The following is a 20,228-nucleotide window of genomic DNA, read 5'->3' as shown; positions in this document are numbered from 1 at the left end:
GCCGGGCGCTCGGGCCGCAGTCAGGGAAGGCTTGCCCAAGGCTCTCACCACGCCGCGTTCTCAGGCGAGACGCTGGGTTTCGGGTTCACTCGCTGATGGAGTGTGATAAGCCTGTTGGTCTCCTTCCAGCTCCAAGAAAACCTGAGCGGGCAGAGCGGCCAGGGTCCCTTGCTTGGCACAGGTGGAGGCAGATGGCGGGTGGGGGGTTCCCTGATTGGGTCGCTGCGCGCGTGCAAGGCACACCCATGAGAGCACTGGGAGGTGGTGGCTTGGAGAAGGGCAGGCCCCCCGTGGCCTGTCCGTCCGCGCAGGGAGCTTTTGGGATGCGAGGGAAAGATGTATCAGCAGCCCGGGGTCAGTGTGATTAGGTCTTTGGCAGCACTCAGCGGTGTCATAGATCCTGGAGGCGGTGACGTCAGGGGGTGGGGACAGCTCACGGGCTGGGCTTTGGAGCCCTGATGTCACATTTGGGCTCCTTTTCAGAAAGAGGAGCATTTGTGGGACACCCACTGGCACCCTTCTAGCATTACTGACATTTTGTGTTTAAGGCGGGGCCCCCCAAGACTGCCCGGTGGTTTGGAACAGTGGGGACCCACCTCTGAGGCCACGGGTCCCCTTTGGGGGCCTTAGCAAACTGGAGTGGGGGGACCTCATCTCCCAGACGCACTGAGTCGCTATCCACAGCCTCTCCTAGAAGGCGTTCTACGTTCAGAAATCCATAGGCCGAGATAATCTGGGGCGCTTTCCCCCCCAAATCTTCTAGTTTGACTATTTGAGAAAATAGAATAGTTTCATTTATTTTATAAAATTAACATGATACCAAGACCTGACCAGAATATAAAAAGAAAGTAATTTCATCTTTAAATACAAATACGAAACTCTTAAATAGCAACGAACTCAGTCTAGCCATAGGATAACAGTATGCACCGCGTAAATCTGTGGTGTCCGCAAGGCATGCCATCGACATTCGTTTTTTTAAGAATCTTATAAAATTAATCCTATGAGTAGTCAAAAATATGGCCCAGTTAAAATCAAAATGAGATTTTTGTGGGGGGAAACTTGATACGTTGCTCCTGAAGCTTACCTGGTTGAATGGTTTTGTGAAAATAGGAAATTTTGAAATAGAAATGTAAGGACAGGGACACGCTTTACTAGTTGTTAACATTTATTTTAAAGCCACAATATTTTAAACAATATGGCGGTCACCGAAATGGATCAGAGAAGCAAGATACAAAAATCTTAAAATAGGTCTAAGTGCTTATGATGATTAAATATACAAAAAAGATAAAAGTGGGGGAAAGAATGGGTTGTATAATAAAATGTGAGGAGATAATTGCTGATACATTATTAAAACAAATAATACCTCACTTTGCCAAATCCCACATAGATGACAAGGAAAAGTTCATGTGAAAAATTAAATTAAAAAACTGGGATAAATCTAGTTGAACATTTATGTATAAATGTGGAAGAGAAACCATGAATGAAACATTTGATCAATTTGACTGGTGATGCTGTTAGAAATTTCTGTATGTGCCAGAAACCAGAACCCCCTTTCTCAAAACAAAATAGACAACCCAGATGGTAAGCTGGTAAACATGCTCGGACAGATAAAGGCTTAATATTTACAGTATAACAGCGTTCAGTGTAAAGAATGACAGATAAATAAATAGCTAATAAATGTTAAAAGTCCTGGAAAAATTTATGTTCTAGGGATAGCACAGTCCTTCCTAGAGGTTTACCCTCAGGAATAATTGTACACGTTTGTAAATACATGTGTATTAGGGTAATTTTCACCGTTATCTATGAAAGCAAGAAAAAGCAGAAGAAAAAATAGGAAGGAATGAAGGAAGGAAGAGAGGGGAAAGAAGGGAGGACGGAAGGAAGGAAGATGAAAGGGTTCTCACATATCCAATACTGTATCGGTAAAGGCGTTATGTTCTAGTAACAGAGTTGACAACTGGTCAGTGATGAAAAGTAACCTGGAAAGATGCTCACTATAATATATAGAAAGTTTTTTTTTAAATGAAAATGACTGTATGTAAGTACATCCGCAAACACATCCATAAAGCTGCCTGGCAGCTTTTACGCAAGAATGCGAGTTCAATGTCGGTTGTGTCTGTGTTAGTGGGTTACAGCTGCCTCTTCTTAATTTTGCGTGTGTCTTTGTCCTTTTGTTTTCTCATTTTCTACCATATCCGTGTTTTAGTTTTGAAATTTAAAAAGTATTTCTTTTTAAAAACGTTACCCTGAGAACTCCGGGGTCAGTACCCTCTGACCCTGGGACCTCCCGTGAAGTCAGGCCGGCCTGTAAGGGTTCAAGCTCCTGGTCGCTGGCTCCGGGGCCATCCCCGCACACCCAGGCCTTTCCTGCTGCCCTCCCTTCCAAGCGTCTGAGCCATGAGTGACGCCGCCTCATTTTGGTCCTTTCAGTGTTTTACGCGCAGCGTCCAGTCTCCACAGAGAAACTCGAAGCCCCTGAGGGCGGGGGCTGGTCCTGCAGCTGCAGACGTCCCTGGGGCCGGGCAGGGCTGTGTGGCTGCTTCAGGAGGGCAGGCTGGGCTGGCATTCCTGGCTGGGAGACCAAGGAGAGAAGCGCTGGGCCCTGGAGGTCAGGAGGGTGCCTCTGGGATAGCTGAGGAGGACAGAGGCCACAAGCCAGCCCCGGGGGGCTGGGCGGAGAAAGGCAAGGGCCAGCCCCCGCCTCGGCAGGTCTCCGTGTATAACCGGTCATGTTAACGTGTGCTTTTTTGTCTCCATGTGGTGCGGACAGGCTCCCACGCTCCCCTGGACCAGCCCTGCTGCCGTGGCCTGTATGACTTTGAGCCAGAAAACCAAGGAGAATTAGGATTTAAAGAAGGGGACATCATTACGCTCACGAATCAGATCGACGAGAACTGGTACGAAGGGATGCTGCGCGGGGAGTCCGGATTCTTCCCCATTAATTATGTGGACGTGATTGTGCCTTTACCTCAGTGAACGCGTGCTCAGACTCCGGACGCGCTCTCGTAACCGAGATGAGTTCCCACCCGTGCTCTCCCCGCGTGGCGGTCTGGGACAACCTCCTGCTGTGACCGGCTTCACGACTTTTTGTATGTGTGTTCCCTTTATAACGTATTTTATATCAATTTCATTTGTATAAATGACCTCCTTGTCGTAGTTACACGAAGACGCAGTTTTCTTTTTTTTTTTTGCTTGTTGCCCTACAAGCCATTGGTTCTACAAATGGATGTCCTTGTGGTTGCTAAAAATAAACCGCACCCATTGCAGTTACGTCAGCGAATTGCCAAACGCAAAATTCAAAACGAAGAAATGCTGAATACTCTCTTTCCTGACATGACTGAGGGCAGCTGGTGGTCCCCCTGCGTCGTGTTTTTGCTGACCTTAAATAGCCCAATAAATGCGACAGTGTGTTGGTGCGTGGCCTTGGTTATTCTTAACGTTGAGTTGATTTGTAAGCGCCGTGTTCCAGCTGCCAACTCCCGTGCCCCGCAGCTGACCGGGAGCACAGCAGGGATGCTGAGCTGCTGGCTCCTGACCTCGTCAGCAGGCCCCTGAGTGGGCCTTCACGCTGCGCCCGACTCGAACGCTCACACCTCCTTCCGGATCGGGCTCAGGTCTGTCCCTGCTCGGTCGGGTTCATCTCTATAACAGCCTCACTCAAGCTTCCCTCCAGCTCCACCCAGAGCAGCTGCGATTGGATTCCTGAGTTTAGCGAGAAGCGTATGGGTCGACCAGAGGCTCCCTCTCCTCCTCCCTGTAGGACTTGGCCTGTCTGCCGAGAGCCACGTTCTGCATCCCTCCTGGCCACGCTGTGCGCTTAGAGATAAAGACCCCGCCCTAGAAGTGGGGCCTGGGGTGCTCCGGGCCCCTGACAGGGTGGCTCAGTGCGGGCGATTGTGGGGGTCGGACTGACACGGCCCAGGGAGCTGAGCTACACGTTCTGATTTCACCTCCAGGAATAACACGGGTTTGGTTTCCGTATTTCTCATCTGTTGTCTTCTCGCTTGGTTTTTAATCGGGCCTCTTTAAATGCCAACGTCTGGCATACGTGTGCAGGGACGTTGGGGCTGGTGTGGGTGGGCGTGTTCAGGCGTTACAGTGGCCCACGGGAGAGGCTGGCACTGGGGCCCGGGCAGGTGCCCGTGGACATTGGCATACGGGCAATTGTGTCTTTCTCTGTGACAACTTTCTGTGGTCTCTGCTCAGGCCCGCCGCTCAGCTGTCCAGACGTTGCACACGTTGGATAGTTTTCCCTCCCTCTGTTGTGTTTGGTCAGTTAGGCCTGTCAACCACGAGGCTGTTTCCCCCACTGGGCGGATGAGCATTGATTTCCCACCCAGGTCCGCGGCAGGCGGACCCAGCGGCACCCCGACTTTTCTGCACGAACATGCCGTCCGTGGCCGCCCACCCCACCCCGCCATGCACACACACTTGTTGTGTTTGTCGGTCTTGGAGGTTCCGATGGCAACGCTACCTATAGAAATGTGGGCTTTAGTATTAGACAAAAAAGACAAGAGGGCTTCTGTTTTGTTGGAAAAAAGGCTGCCTCTCATGTATCTTCGCCCTGGGAGTTTGCTTGTGTGGGAACCTTGTGCCGGGTAGTTCAGATGGTTTAGGTAAGAGCTGCCCAGCTCTCCCTGTGCGCTAAGTCCGAGCTCCTTCAGAAAAACGCCCGGCCTTCCCCCCTGCCTTGTGACTTAAGTGATTGGGGCAGGCCTGGGCCTCGCTCATTTTTTAAAACCCTCAGCTGATCCTAAGGTGCAGTTGGGACTGAGGACAGGGCTTTAGGTGAGTAGAGGACGGTGCCTTGAGCAATATCGGGGGTTAACAAGGCAAGTGTGTCTGTGCTTCCAACCAATGGGAGCCCTGTCCCTCCTGAGATGAACAGAGGCATCTGACACGGGTCAGACAGACGGGAGCTGATGTCTAACCTGCCATCTAAGACGCTGAGTCAGAGCGAGTAGCCTTGGCTGAGAGCCGAGCGGTCTGCTGGCTGGGCCCACGGCCATCAGACACCCCCCTAGTCCCGCAGGGACAGAGCCCTTCCCACTGACTTTACTCCGTGGCTGCAGGTGGAATCAAGAACACGTCTGTCCTGCTGCATCTCTGATGGCAGAGAGGGGATGGCAATATGGCGCACCTGTCTTAGTTACTCTCTTTTATACTTGTCACATGATTTATTTCCAGACTGGTCTTCCTCTTGACAGGGTCAAAGGAGGCGCTCACAGCGCACAGCTCTCTTCCCTTGTCCTGGGGTGGGGGCGGGCATTGTTGCCATGGCTACAGCTGCATCTGGAGCCTCTGAGTCTCATTTGTGGGATGACTCCCTTCCCCAGTTCTGAGCATTAATATAGAAATTTCTGTCATCTCCATGTGGTGATTTCAGTGGGGGACTGGGTGGCTTGAGGCAACCATTTGGGCTCAAATCGCCTTCTTGGATCAGAAGTCTTACCTGACCTGAAACTTCACGTCAGTAACAGTTTTTAAAGATTTCTCCTTCATTTGCTTTATTTGTGCTTGGCAGGACATGGGACGTTTTGTTCCCAGTTTGCCTGACCCCACACATGAATTTGGTGATATTTGTTTCATGACGTCTTTTGGTTTCTTTCTTATTTTTTCAAAACAACAATAAAAATACACTGCCCGGCCCACAATTCATGAAGTAGCATTTAGCAATTTCATGGGAAACGCAGAGTGAGGCCCACTCTTGCTTTGATGGTAAACCAAAGGCCCCGGCTGGGATTGTGTCAGACTGACCTTGGAGGGTTCAGGGCCTGCGGGGCGTGTCTTTCAGGCTCAAGTCCACAGTGGAAGAGCGAGGACCCGAGCTGAGGGAACATCGTTTGGCTGGAGCCGCTGAGCCATAGCAGCGAATGGCGCAGACAGGTAGACGTCAAAAGTGGGTCCCAGTCATCGCTTCTTGGTTTTGTGTTTTTAAGAAAAAGAGCTTTCATGTTTTTGCCCATTTAGAGGGAATTTTAACATATTCCCTGCGCATTACAGAACATTGAGAAATTCCTGATAATCGGAAGTACAGGTAGAGGGTGGATGGATGGGTAGCCAGTTTGTACCTGCACTCTCAGCTCCTGCAGCTTCAGGGACGCATCCCGTGCTGTCAAGTCACAGAACAAAATCGCCAGCCCAGGCGGTCTTCCTGGTTCTAGACCCCCAGGCGTTTCCAACTCACAGGGCTCCTGGTGAAGCCATCCTCTCGGCTCTGCCCTCCCCCCCCCACGTTCCTCCTGCTCTTGTGTTTCCCACATCAGTGAATAACGCTGGCAGCCACCACGCCTGGCCCATGTCAGAAATTGGGGCAGCAGGTTGGACTTGTCTCCCTCCCTCCTGTAAGTCCCAAAGTCGCATCGGTTCTACCTAACCACTCTCAAATCGAACTTTTCTTTGTTTCCCCACTACCGCTGATGCAGGATCGGGCCTGCATTTTTCCCATCGAATCTCATTTGCTCCTTATGCCATTGTGCTCCGAAGACTTAGCACACGCCTGGCGCAAAGTAGGCCATTGGTTGATGCCTATCCCACTGCACGGCGCGCAGCCGAGTTGTTCTTTAGGCCGAAAGCTGACCGCACGTGGACGGCGGGATCTGTGGAAAATGGGTTCTTCGCACTCATCCATATAGAACACTTCTTGCTGGGGCCTTGGTAAACAAGGGATAAAAATGCTTAATTGGCTATTTAAATCCTCCCAACGTTAAGTGTGTTTTGCAAAACTTAATACATGGAAATGTTTTTATTGAACTTATAGTTGAGAAAAGGCTTCTCAAGTATTCCTTTGTGGTGTGTCCAACCCAAATATTGCCAAGTGGAGAGAGTCAGGGCCGCGCAGGGACGCAGACCAAACAGGCGGGGCCTGTTCCGTGGGGCAGGGTGAGCGACCCGCAGTCAGCCCCGGAGAGGACGCTTCTGTGCCCAGCTCTTCCTGATGACTTGCGAGAAAACGGGTGTCCACTTTCAAACAGTAAAGTGTACGGAGTACCTTGCACTCTGTTCGCGTGCTCAAATTAATTGCTTCTACAGTAAAACCCTGGCTTCCTCGAGAGGTCGGAGGTGATGTGCTCGACATGACCTTTGCAGACAGCCAAGTGTGAAGAATAGTTGAAGGCCTATGTATTGCTTGGTGGTGTTTTCTTTTTCTTACACGTAACCCTTTTGTGAGTGAACATTTTTCTAAAAGGTAGCACGTGCTTCCGTTCCTCTCTGGACAGTCAGTCATGGGCAGGAGCGTTGATAGGTAAGCTGGACGCACCACCCTGAGCCCAGTACTGTGCGGTGACACACAGATCTCAGGTGGAGAAAACGCCAGCGGACAGACGACAGGATTTGTTCCTTCTTTGGAGCCTCGTGTAGCATTTCTGTAGTGCGGTTCTGTTGTCTGTGTGCCTTCTCCTAGCCGGCAGGGTGTCTCTATCTTAGGCCCTCTGATTTACTCTTGAAAGCTAGATATGAACGAGACATTAGAACTATGTGCAAAGCAAGAGTCCGTGGTCTGGAGGGAGACCTCGTGGCTGCCCCGTGCCGTCAGTGGACCTGAGGTCGCGGGAGGCCTGGCAGCTCTTCCTGCGCTGCTATGGTGGCCTGAGGGTGAGACAGCTAGTGCCACACTCAGATAAAAAGCCATTTATCCAGGCAAAGTATACAAACGATCCCAGAAGCTACGCTGGAAGAACCTACTGAAACTTCCTAATTTTGCACGTTCGGGATGTTAATGGAGAACGTTGACAGTCAGGGAAGACGCGAATACGTTTCATGAAGCAAATTTCTTTCCCAAGGAAGGACCCCACTCTGGACAGGGAGAACGTGGTCACCAGCTGAGCCTACCTTCTGCGTAAGATCTGCCTCTTGCCTACATGTCAGAGACTCCTCTCTCCCCTCAGCATCGCTGACTGTCCCCAACCAGAGAAGCCCAGGGCAACCTTGGCACGCAGAGCTCTCATGGGGTAGTTAGGTGGTGAACGTGGGAGGGGACCCGGGAGGTCCAGCCAGCTGTCCCCGAGTGCCCTCAGCTCTCCAGAGCTCCCTGTTCTCCTAACCCGTGGAGCTTCAGCCACACAGGCAGGACTGCTGGACCTGCTAGGTGAGCAGGAAGGCAGAACTTCCAGCAGGGTATTGGCAATGGCTTCTGCTTCCTCGCCTGACCAACTGTTTCTTGAGTGGGTTTGCTTGATACTAGACAGAGAGAGGGTCAGTCCCGGCCTCCGGACTTAGTGTGAGGCACCCGCAGGAGGGAGGCCGGCTCAAGAATCGGAGCTGCTGGAGGGAAAAAGAGACAGGAAGTCCCGCTGAGCCATTCATACCTTAGAGCCCAGTGGCTCCAATGTTACCAACGAGCTCCCCCCGCCCCGACTCCAAAGGCCTTCTCCGTGTCTTCTTGAATTGCACGCGCTGGGAACTCCGCTCCACACAGCTGCCACTGCGAAGCATAATATCTCTTTGAATTCTCCATTTCCTCTTGAATATTCATGTGATTTTTGCACCAGACCCCATGATACGCCAGGGCCGGTTTGAGGATGTGAGTGATGTGAACAGTGCTCGAGTCTGGTTGCTGAGAACACACGGTGCTAAGCCGTTCTGCATCCGCCTCCTTATTTGTAAAATGGAGTGAAAATCACACCTGCCCGGTAGGCCAGAGCGATGACTGAGTTAATACAAGTCAAGGGCCTGGTGCATCGAGTTCTCAAAGTTCCTCGTTGTTCCTCTCCCGACACCCTGGTCTGAGCGGCACACCCAGTCAGCCCTCCGTGTTTGCAGATTCTGCATTTGTGACTTCACCTACTGGTTACATTTTATTTGCAGTCCCCAAATCAATACATGCAGCCCTTTCATGTCATTGGAGGAGGGGGGAGAATTTGGAGTTGCCTGCTCTGTGTGTTGCCAGCGGACATAGAACAAGGCAACACATGGGCTTCTTGTCAGCAAGTGTCCTTTTATTTAACACTAAAAAATTATTTATTGATTTTAGAGAGGAAAGGGGGGGGGGAGAGAGACATCGACTCGTTCCACTTATTGACGTACTTGTTGGTTCATCCTTTATGTGTCCTGACCAGGGATCGAACCCATAACCTTGGCGTATCTGCACGACACTCTAACCAACTGAGCTAGCTGGCCAGGACCCTAACGAGTGTCCTTTTATGGCCTATGTTAAGGCACTTTTCACATTTTTATCTTTTATGGGTGATTTCACTGCTTAAAGGGGCCCCCAGGAGCAGTGCTGCGGTGCTCTCTGGCCCTAAGCAGACGAAGGCTGGCCTGGCCCTATGGAGCAAATCCTGCCTTACGTGAGTAAGATACCTGTGTCCGATAAGCTTCCTTCAGGCATGAGGTGCCGTGCTGTGAGTTCAATGTTAGTGAATGAGCAATATAGGTTAAATAACATGTTTTGAAAGAGAAACACACAACCAATGACATGTATCGGGTGACAAAACGGTGTGACCAGAGGCTAGCAGGAACCTAATTCCGTAATTCCCCAAGGAGCTATGGTTCCGTGTTGACAAATTCCGCCACTTTATGGAACATATAACCACGGTGACTGAGGAGACTCAAAGGTGCACAGGTGGACTCGGCCAGATTCAGCCCAACCCTCCAGCACCCACTGAGGGGCCTCCCTGTCTCCTGCCCCTCTGGCCCCTTCACACTGAATGCCTGCCCTCTGCTCCCTTCCCGCCAGGTTCCAGGCGTTCTGCATGGGGCGGGGAGATGGTCTTGAGATCCTCCTCTTGGCCACAGGAAGTCACCAGACTGAGGAAGGGACATAAGGACGCAGGCAGACAGGGCCAGCTCCTTTGGTAAAAAGCTGTAACGCCACCGGGAATGTGCCAACCACAGAAGAGCTACAGGTTCCAATCCTGGCTTTGCGTATCACTCTGTGCCGGTTATGACTCCCCTGAGCCTGCATCTTCCTGGGCGAAATGGGACTGAGGCCACTAACCGATGCCACAGGTGCACTTAGCGGCACGCGAGGGCGTCGGCACAGCGGCCGGCACACACTGCGCACCCAAGCAAATGCTGGCCGTGGTGCTTGGGTGGGGGCATACAACGGACTTCAGTGCAATCCCCTGTCCTTTGGCTTTATACCACCGAGGCTGGGCCAACGCCGGCAACAAACATTTCGCCCTAGTTCTCTTCACTTCTAAAAGTCCGCAGGAAATTCACCCTGGTCCCGGACACCCCTTCCCCATTCCCACCCCAAATCACAGGCCTGGACGCCCCACTGCTGGGGCAGCCAAGCTCGGCTCCTATGAGGTGGCTCCTGGTCTCTGGCAGCCAGGTGTCGGCGGGCGGCGAGCTCACTGGAGTCCCGCGGCCCCTGCGCCGGGCGCCGGGAGGGGCACCGGTCTCCGGCTTCAGTCATGCCTGGCCGAGAGCGCCTGAGCACAGGCACGAGCCAGCGGTTCCGGGCAAACGTCCGTGTGGCCGCTGGGCCGGCAGAGCAGAGCCGGCGCCCGGGCCGAGCCGGGTGGGGGTGGGGGCGGCATCCCCACTCGGGCTCCGGCGGGGGCGGGGCGCCCCGGCTGGCTCGCGCGCGGCCGCCTTTCCCCAGCGCGGCCGCCGGCGGCGTCGGCGTCGGCGTCGGCGTCGGCAACCCCGGCTCTGGCACCACGCCTGGCGGCCGGCCCGGGCGAGGAGTGGCTTCCAGGAAGCGGGCGCAGGAGCGTTCCAGCCGCGTCTCGCCGTCGCCGCGGCCCCGCGCGCTCCGAGCGCCGGGCCGGGCCCCTCGCGCTCCCTGCGCGCCGACGACCCCGCGCGGGCGGAGGGCGCCGGCGGGCGGCGCCGGGCGCGCCGTGCACTTGCCGGGCGGTGCAGGTGGCGGCGCGCGCCCTGCGCTCTGGGCCGGGGCCAGCGCTGCGCCGCGCGCCCGCAGGGGCGGGGGAGGCGGGGCGGCCCGTCCCGGCCCCATTTAACTTCGCGGCGGCGGCGCGGCGGGCTGGAGGCCGGCGAAGGGGAAGGTCCGGGCCCGCAGTGCGCACCAGGGGTCGACGGGGCCGCCTGGCCGTCTCTCCTCAGCGCGCGCCCAGCCCGCGCCGCCCGCACTGCCTGTTCCAGAAGCGTCCGCGGCGCCAGGTGGGTGCTCGGCGCGGGAACGAGGGCGGCTCTCCCAGCGGGTAAGACCCGGGTCGGGGACGCTGTGGACTTATTTGACAATTCCAACTTTAAAAATAAAGATGTCAGTGACTTGGCAATGCTAAAACAGAGAGAAAAAAAAAAAAAACAAACCCCAAACTGAACCCCTCCGCGGAGTCTGGAGGCTTCGGGGAGGGACGTGCGGGGCTCTGCGCGGGCGGAGGGGCGCTCTGGAGTGCTTTTTGAGGGAGGTCTTTCAGGTTTGGGGGGCGTCTAGTTAGAAACGGGTGGACGGCAGCCAGAAGCCTCGGGCGTCGGAAGGTCCCGCAGGTTGGCCTCGCGGGGTGACAGGGCGCGGCGGCGGCCGCCGGAGGAGCGACAACGTGGCCGCGGGCAGCCGAGGCCGCGCGCCGCCGGGGCGGCCGTGCCCGTGAGCGGGTGCGGGGCGCGGGGTCCCCGGCCCGCCGCCTCCCTGCAGCCCGGAGGTGCCGCCCCGGGTCGGAAGCAGCAGCACATTTGCGGATCGCATTAGGCCGGGCCCTTAATGCTTTCTCCAGATGGAGAGGAGCCACCGACCCGCCCCCGGACACCGGCTCCGCCAAGGCGCCCGCGAGGCGAAGCGCTGGGCGAGGGTGACTTCGGCTTTTCCAGTCTCGGCTCGCCCTGATTTGGCCGCGAATTCTCGGGGGGACTCTGAAGCACTCCCCACGGCCCTCCGGGTGTCACCGGGTCTCTGCGGGCTTCCCTCCGCCCCCGCTTCGGGAGGCCGCTGGCTGCCTCGCCGGCCTCTCCGGCTGCAGCTTGGGGCGCTGAGGGCGCCCCGTGTCATCGGCGGGCAAAGCCTTGAGCTTTCAGAAGGTTTGCACTGCAGCCCGGGAATTGTCACCACCTTGCTGTGGGACCTCAGGCAGGTCCCTTCCCCTCTTTGGGGTGGCTTTGTTGGCCTTAGACTCATTTTTTGCCTGAAGTAGCAGAAGCTGGCAGGTGCCCTGCCCCTTGGCTCCGTGTTGGCTTCCTGAGTTGTTTGCCAATAGCCACACCCTGCTGCCGACAGAGGAGTTGGAAAGTGGCTGGTGCGGAGATGCCGCGGCCTCTGGAGAACCCGCCGCGCGCTGCGCACATGAGGCAGGTCCAACTGCCCTCCTGACCTGGATGTGGACTCAGCCCACAGAGAGCCCCAGGCAGCCTGTGCCCTGTGGGAGGCGGCCCCATCCTGGACCAACGCGAACCTTTCCAACCTCACTCTGACGGAAGGGAGCTGCACCTGGGGCCGGAGCTGGTAGGAAACCAACTATTTCCTCTTTTATAGGCTTCACCTGAGACCCTCCAGGACACCAGACCCCATGGCTTCCTGCAAGGGCCCCTGGTGGCTGCTGCTATGGATGGTCTTCCCGCCCTCTGCTCGCCTGCAGGTAACAGGGAGGGAGAGGGGCACGGGATGCAGCCTCTGTTTACTCAGGAGCTTTATTCTAGGTCCCCTGAGGTACCAGAGAGAGTATAATCTTTTCTCTGGCCTCCGACCTGGTCTCCTAGGTTGACTTCCCTATGAGAATAACCCCAGTCCTTTGGGTCCTCCCTGAGTCCTGGGCAAGGGCTTTAATGCCACGGTGGGTTCCATGTGCCAGAGGTGACTTGGGACAGTCTAGAGTAGCTGTCTGCTGGGAGCCCGGCCCAAGGAATGGGGAGAGTTCAGGGTCTGGCGTTAGCTCAGCTGCTAAGTAAGTATTCTAAGTTTACCTCTGTCAACACACACCACTCTCTCTTGCGTTTTTTTTTTTGTTGTTGTTGTTGTTTGTTTGTTTGTTTTAAGAGTCCTGTCTTTCCCACTAGTCTGGGAGGACCCAGCTCATTTTTTGAGTCCTCGTTTGCTGATAAGAGTGACTCCAGCCTTGCCTGAGAGACAGTCGGGAGAGGTGGAGACAGTGGCCAAGTGGGTGGCACATGCTTCACTTACTCAGAGCCACTTCTACCCAACTCCAGCCGATCGCCGCCGAGTGGGGACACAAGCCCACACTTACCAGATCTTCCCGTTTTTCAAGAGAGCCGGACCGTCCAGGTTTCCTAGGAAATCTCCTAGTTTTCCAAGCATTGAAAGTCAGACAGATGTGTGTGTAGCCCGGGTGTGGTCAAGCACTTTGTAGCTCCAGAGCTAAAGGTTCAGGAGACAACTTCGTCAGGACTGTGTCCTGAGAGCTGCTCCTATTTGACGCTGGGTGCATTAGAACAGGCTAGCCCACTGGGTGCCCTGTGTAAATTCAAATGAGGAAGCTACCTCCCCGAAGACATGATTCTCTGGCACATGGTGTGGTGGCCTGAGAACTCTCTGGGCCTAGCAGAGGGCCTGGCACTTCACAGGGGCTTAAACATCTGTTATGTGAGCATGCACCCGGGAATAGAGATGCACTTGGGGGCCATTAGTCAGACTTCTCTGCCTCTCTTGGACTCTGTTTCTAAGGCCTCTTTCGTCTCCTGTGTCCCATGATTTCGGTGACTCATGAGAACTGCTTAGCAAAGGACATCTCTCTTGTTTTCCCATTTTGTTGATGCTGCCCTGTAATCATATTTTCATAGAGGTCTTTTGTCAGAGCAAAAGTATTCGAGGTGATTTTGTGGTTCCCTGGTCAGCGAGGTGCAGTATGTGGCTGAAAAGCAGACCTTTGCGTTTCCAACCCACCTGCTGGTCTGAAACGGGCTCGTGGAGCTTCAGAGAGTTGTTCCTGGTCACGTGGGGCCAGGGCTTCCAGACGCGGAGTTTCACGTTGTCTTCTTTCACCCTACACGATCTGAATGTTCTTTGAGGCTGGCTGTTGACCTTTGGCCAAGGTCCGTGTGTGCCCAGCTTGTAACATTCACTAACCTCTTTTGGATTTTTCCATACCTGTGAGCTGCTGGCAGCGTGTTTCCATGTATGGGGCGGTGTGCACAGAACGTCGTAAAAGGGGGTTCTGGGCCAGCGGTCTTCATCACCCACAGCGTCTCCTGTTCAAATCCCAGCACCACCTCCCGGCGTGTCCCGCAGACACCTCTGCATCTCGGTTTCCACATCTGTGCAGGGACGGGGGCAGAATCTACCTCATAGAGACCAGTTAAATCATTGTACAGTAGAAGAAAATGACAAGCACAACCAAACAGAAACAGTGCCTGGCACCTAATGAGTGAACAGTAAATGTTAGCGCTCTGAACAGTTACTTAGAAATAAGCTCAGGGCCTGTCATTTCGTTGGGAAGCTGTAGGGGGCCCTCGCGAAGCATAAACTGTGGAGAGAAGATGCTGCAGAGGCTGGGAGGGGCGGGGCCTGATCTCAGGGGCGGGGCCTGCAGGTGTGGGCGGGGTTGGCCAGGAAGGTCCCATTTTGGGCCCTGGGAGAATTCTGGTGAAGGGTAGGTCAGTCCTGGGGATCTGCCGTTGCTTTGGACACTTTGTTATTTCCCCAGTGGTGGCCTGGGTAGGATTCACAGCCTGCTCTCTGAGGTTCCTGGGGATTTTGGTGTTCGGGGGTCTTTAAAGCTGTTCTTTAGTACGTCCCCTTGCCTTATTAATGCTACCCCCAGGTAGCTGGTAGAGAATTAATACGCCTGTGAGGCTGAATGTCAAAGAGTGTGGGATGTGCCAACTAATGGAGTAAAAACTGGATTTTCTTTATTAAATCAGCTAAAATGTAAACTCTTGTATTCACTGAGCACAAGTAATTATGACAGATGGCAGAGCCAACTATGAGGTCAGCAGGCTTGTTCTTTTCTAGCTCCTCACCGGTCCTTTCTGGGGGCGCTCGCTGTTCCCCTCACCCGGACAGCTGGAAAGGTTGTTCTCCTCCTGTCTCGGGGGACTCTGGGAGCTTGCTGTGTCTCCAGGTCCTCTCTCCGGAGACCCCGATCTCCCCTGAGCAGACAGCTGCTCCTGTTCCAGCTCTCCCTTCCAGCCGCCTTCGTCAAGAAGTCCCGCCTCACTGGGACCTAAATGTGGAGCCCGCCGCAGGCTGCAGGCATGCTTCATCGAACCCGGTCCCGTGAAGTCTTGGGGTTCCATTTACTGAAATCCCAGTCCAGTTTAAAATTTTGATCCCACACTTAATTTGTGTCTCATCTCCCTTGTATCTAGTTGAAGTGCGGCGTGGCCCTAGGTCCCCGAAGTGGAGCCATGCTCAGTCAGCTTCCTCATCACCACCAGGGGTGAGGACTAGCTCTGGGTCCGTCCCTCCCTCCCTCCCTCCCTCCCTCCCTTACCTGAGTATATGTTTATTGATTTGAGAGACAGAGAAAGAAAAAGAGACAGGGAACATTGATGAGAGAAATACAGATCAGTTGCTTTCTGAATGCGCCCTGACCAGGGATTGAACCCGTAACCTTTTGACGTACAGGGCAACCTTCCAACCAAAGGAGCCACCCAGTCACGGCACGCCTTCCTTTTCATTATTCTGGGTCCAGTGTTTTGGAGGTTAGAGACAAGGAGCGGAATCAGAGAGGAAAGCAAACAGCTCTTTATTTAACTGGATACCCCTTTCTGCTAGTCACCACTACCTCTCTGGCTCTTATGGACGCTCTGCCCTCTGAGCAGCATGTGTGAACCTTGTGGAATCCTGCAGGACCTCCCTTTCCTGAGGCAGGAGGTGCAGCTGAGCCTTGCCTCAGGCTGCTGGGGGTTGGCGCTGTCCACCGATCCGCAGGAAATGCGTGCATCCCTGGTGTGCAGACAGTGTGGGTGTAGCATTCTGCCTCCTCTTTCGGTCCCGCCAACGCCCTTCGGTTCTCTGTTTCTTGCTGTGGTAAGTCTGGGGGCAGACCAGATCCAGTCTGAGTGGATAGTCACCGGGGGGGAGTGGATTGCCAGTCTCTCCTTGAAAGTACCCTGAATTTCTGTGCATGGTGCTCTTTTCCTTCAGTGAATCTCTGCCCATCTTAGAGATTAGCAGGGCAGAGAGGTGGGGGCTGGTGAAAATAGGGCCTCTCTGCCTCTTCTTAGTGATTTCTGAGGGAGACGCCCGTCTTAGGTCCGTACCTCTTAACCACGTGGGGCCCTCGTTGTCATCAGCTTTGAGTCCTAAAATCCAGTGTTTTCGGCACTGGAAAAGGCCTCCATGAATACCTCAATACTAAAATTAGACAGATTACAGTTCTGGTGCCTGTGGTTACAGTGGTTCTGGTCTCACATTTGAAGTGCTGTTTTAGGTGGTTCTTGGTGGCTCTGGTCTCAGGGGTTCTCTCTGGTGTTTTTTGGGCTGTGGTGTTGATTCTGATCTTAATCTAACATTCTGGTCTCGTCAGTTCTGCTAGCAGCAGTGGTGCTGGCCTCAGAGATCCTGGACATTTTGGCTCTTCTGGTCTCGATGGCATTTTCGTCTGTGTGGTTGTCATCATGGTGGTTATGAGTGGTGCCTGTCTTGGTGTCAGCCCTGCCCTTGGGGGCACTTCTCCCTGCTCTGACACCCCAAACGTTAATTCTGGCCTTCAGCTTTCTCTCTTGCCCCTGCCCCTTTGGTGGTCTTGAGGTACAGAGACCCCCCACCTCCTCCCAACCCCTCTTCTGACCCAGGAGAGGGAGGGTGGCTGACTCAGTCTGTGATGGTAGCCTGCGTCAGTTTCCTCATGAGTGAATTGGGGTCCCAGGGGGTTATGGTGAGTGACTCGTAAACACTTATATCAGCCTTTTACAAGAGCTTTTTCTGCTGCCAATTAATTTGTGGTAGGACTTTTTTTTTTTCTCTTTGCACCCTTTTCATCTCTTTCTCTCCTCACTCTCGTCTGCATGGTCTCCATAGCTTCTGATCCTCCTCCTTCAGCACTGCCGAGCCAAGTTCTGGGGCGCTTTTCCTGCCATTCTCTGTCCAGGGGAACAGGTTCGAGTGGATGACGGTTGATTGAGCCCCTTGCTGTAGCTTGATATTCTGTGTCTAGAGGCATTGACCACAAGCAGATAGACTATGCACATGGAACATTTAAGTTGTAGAAAAGTAGAAGATAGAGATAAAGGAAGGGAAAATCAAAATAAAAATTTTACCTGATACTACCACCCAGGTAACAACTACTATCATTTTCATGTGCAATCTTCCAGACTTTTTCCACGCATAACTGCGATGTAAATACATGTGTATGTTTTGGTAAGTAGGATCATGCTAAACGTACTGTTCTTCTACGTCACTTTTTTCAGTCAGTATATCATCCTCAGTGTCTTTGTGTCAGTACATATACAGCAGCATTTTCATTTGGAATGCATGGATTCATTGCACTTGGGGGTATACCACAATACTGTAATTTGTTTAAATGAACTATCTCTTTATTGGCTGTGTGAGTCCTTTCCAGGATGGTTTATACACTTGAGTTTGCTTTCAGCCACTTGCAATGAACATCTCATGCCCACTCTTGGCTCACTTATTTGAATATCTCCTTAGAACAGTTCTTCTTAGTGGAACGTGCCCTCCTCTGCATTTGGCACACACTGTGGCCTTCCCCGCTTTGCCCTCTTCGGTCCCGGGTGTGGGTGTCCCGGCCCTTGGGGGGTCTGTGTGGGAAATGGGCCTCCCGTGAGGCCTTGCCCTCCACAGCGACCTTGGATGCGTGTCCACGCCACGTCGACACGGACGACGGGGTCTGAGCAGAAAGGCCTGAGCCTGCCCTGAATGCAGACTCCACCTTGTGAACGAGTGGACCCCACGGCCTGCTGCTGCAGGCGGGTCGTCGGGCATCTCCAGAGGGAGCGTCGTGGGAGAATGAAGGGGCGCTCCCTCCTGGCGTGACATCTGTGACACCTGGCTCCGTGTCCTCTTGCTGCCTCTCTGGCTTCTACCTCCGCCTCCTTCTTTGGCCCATCTCTGGCTCTGTCTCACCCTTTGCCCTCTTCTTCTTCGCTCCCTGCGTTGTCCCTGGACCCCTGAGTCGCTCTCTCAGCGGCCTCTGCCCGAGGTTCTTCCGGGGGGTGACCCAGGTCTCAGAATGATTCAGACTCTCCAATTTAGGCTTTTGACGTTCTCTTCGATGAGGATCGTGGATACGCTGAAAAGGTAAAACGTTGTCCATTATTTTACAGGAACTGTTAAGTGTGAGCGCCGAGTACAAAGTACCGTTTTGATAACTCTGTTCTGTTTGTGTTTGTTTCTGTTTTTTTTAAACTGGAGGACCCCTCCGAAGTGAGAGGCTTCTGTCTGCCTCTTCCATGAATGAGTTCGAGGCGGTGTGTCCTCCAGGGGTGGCCCCTCCACCTGGAAGTCCCGGGGCTTTGAGTCCCGGTCTCCCCAGCTCTGACTCGGGGCCTGGCTCCTTTGTCATGAGACCCTGGAGCCAGGATCCTGGGCTCTCTCCGGGGGTGTCCTTTTCTGTTGCCCCAACTCTGTACCCATTTGTTCCGCCTCAGAAATGTCTCTTCCATCTGTTTTTTCTTCTCTGTGTCCGTTGAGACCATATGTGTGAAGAGTAGGGTGCATGGCAGCAAGGGGTGTGCGAGAGGGGCGATTAAGGCAGTTTGTGGCTACCCTCGGGGGGACCCTGAGGAGTACGCGGGACCCACGGGATAAAGAGGACTTCCCGCAGCAGGCAGCCTGTGGCCCGGGGGCGTGGATCAGGAGGTGGTGGAGGCGGTGGGAGGCACCGGGAAGACTCCGAGGACCCCCGGGGGCGCATGTGGGCCCCCGGCCCAGGGCGGGCTGCTGGCACCGGGCCAGATCAGTCTCGGGGAGACCGTCGCTCTGTTCACTAGAGTGAGTGGGTCAGGTCTGAGTCATGGATGAGAGGATGTGAATATGGAAACCATTTAAGAACCTGAAGGGATGGAACTTGAGACAAGTGATTACGTGGGATTGGCAGAGAGAGAGAGTGAGAAATTGAAAATTCCTTGAGGTTTCGAGCAAGTCTTAGGGGGCCCCGGAGGGTGAAAATTCACCCTGGCCTTGTGATTTGGTCGGTTGTGTGTGAACGAGCCGTTTCAGGGGACAGTGTGGATGGTGGACGGGGAGGCCCCGAATGAAGGAAATGAATGATCTCCTCTGAGAGAGGAACAGGATCAGTGGAAAGGACTTTTTTCTTTTTGAGCAAAGTGAGTATTCAGTATATATGTTCTCTGTGGGGAAGGAGCCAAAGAGAAAGGGCGGGATTAAAGAGACAAGAGGAAAAAACCAATTATAGGTAATTGTTTCTTCACAGAAAGGAAAGGAACCGCGCGGTCCCTTCACTGCCCCAGAGCTAACACCTTATGGAAACCACATTTCAAGGCTTATGGCGGTCATTGCTCTCCGTTTATTTTTACAAAGATGCTAATTTCCATAAATAGCATGGCAGCATAAAGCAATTTCCTCTCCAAGTATTTTCTGCAATTACTTTCTGGAATTTGTCAGCACCGAACAGCTCCAGCCCGTGCGCGCCGTACGGCCCGGCGGTCCTGTCCTCAGAGCTGCGTTTTTTCTCCACACCCTCGGTTAGAAGTGAAATAGCGTTTTGTTTAGAGAATAATTTACATGCCTGGGAGAACTCTATTTTATTAAGAAAACGCTTCCTGTAAGATGAAAGGACTCTAAGTTCTCTTCACTTTCTCTTTCGAAATTTCCGTTGTGTCCTCCACCCCTTATTTAAAAATATAAAATGTTTTCGTTGTAAAAATGTGGAAAACACAGGAAAGAACAAAAAGGAAAAAAAAATCACATTTAATTCTACCAGTTAGGATTTTGTGGTATTTACTTTTAATATTCTTTTTAGAAGGTTAACATATGTATATGTATTTTATAAAAAGTGATTGCACCATATTTGGTTTGTAACATTTTAGTTAACAACATGAAGACCATTTCTATGTGCCATTAAATCTTTTTCTATACTAGCATTTAATGTCCTCAGTATTGTGTCATGAGGTAACATTTTATGAACTGATTCTTGGCTGCCGAACATGTGGGCCGATCTGTATTTTGCCGTTGCAAACAATGGCCGCTACAAACACACTTTCTTTTTCATTCTCTGTGTCCTTTCTGCTAGGACGCCGCTGGCCAAAGCCACTCACGTCGGCGAAGCCTTAGTCGGGGTAGGGACGTGCCCTCACCTGCTCGGAGGCGAGAGCAGGTTATATGGCCAGGCCCTGAGTCACTGGAGTGGGCAAGTGTGCTCCTCTCAGAGAGGTTGTGCACACGCGTGCGCAGGTGGCGGGGAGGGGGGGAGGGGTGGCAATACCTCCTTAAAAGATTT

The 20,228-nt window shown here is 53.4% G+C and overlaps 2 protein-coding genes across 3 annotated transcripts in view; both read left to right on the top strand.

Annotated features, from left to right (window-relative positions):
- SH3GL3 (SH3 domain containing GRB2 like 3, endophilin A3) overlaps positions 1-3,399 on the top strand; it is a 37,504-nt gene extending 34,105 nt beyond the window's left edge. For both annotated transcript variants that reach the window (XM_054588474.1, XM_054588466.1), the window contains one exon: positions 2,771-3,399. In XM_054588474.1, coding sequence (XP_054444449.1) covers positions 2,771-2,976 — 206 coding nt within the window. In that variant the 3' untranslated portion in view covers positions 2,977-3,399. The remainder of the gene's footprint in view (positions 1-2,770) is intronic.
- Positions 3,400-10,944: 7,545 nt separating this feature from the next.
- ADAMTSL3 (ADAMTS like 3) overlaps positions 10,945-20,228 on the top strand; it is a 143,461-nt gene continuing 134,177 nt past the window's right edge. Inside the window, exons 1-2 of the mRNA XM_054589091.1 lie at positions 10,945-11,073; positions 12,383-12,485. Coding sequence (XP_054445066.1) covers positions 12,417-12,485 — 69 coding nt within the window. The 5' untranslated portion in view covers positions 10,945-11,073; positions 12,383-12,416. The remainder of the gene's footprint in view (positions 11,074-12,382; positions 12,486-20,228) is intronic.

The sequence above is a fragment of the Pteronotus mesoamericanus genome, unplaced genomic scaffold (genome assembly GCF_021234165.1).
Source record: "Pteronotus mesoamericanus isolate MK-2021 breed Mesoamerican mustached bat unplaced genomic scaffold, CSHL_Meso_final contig_1242, whole genome shotgun sequence".
NCBI classification, from domain to species: Eukaryota; Metazoa; Chordata; class Mammalia; order Chiroptera; family Mormoopidae; genus Pteronotus; species Pteronotus mesoamericanus.
Note: the sequence above shows the minus strand (reverse complement) of the source record. Positions and strands in the feature narration are given on the sequence as shown.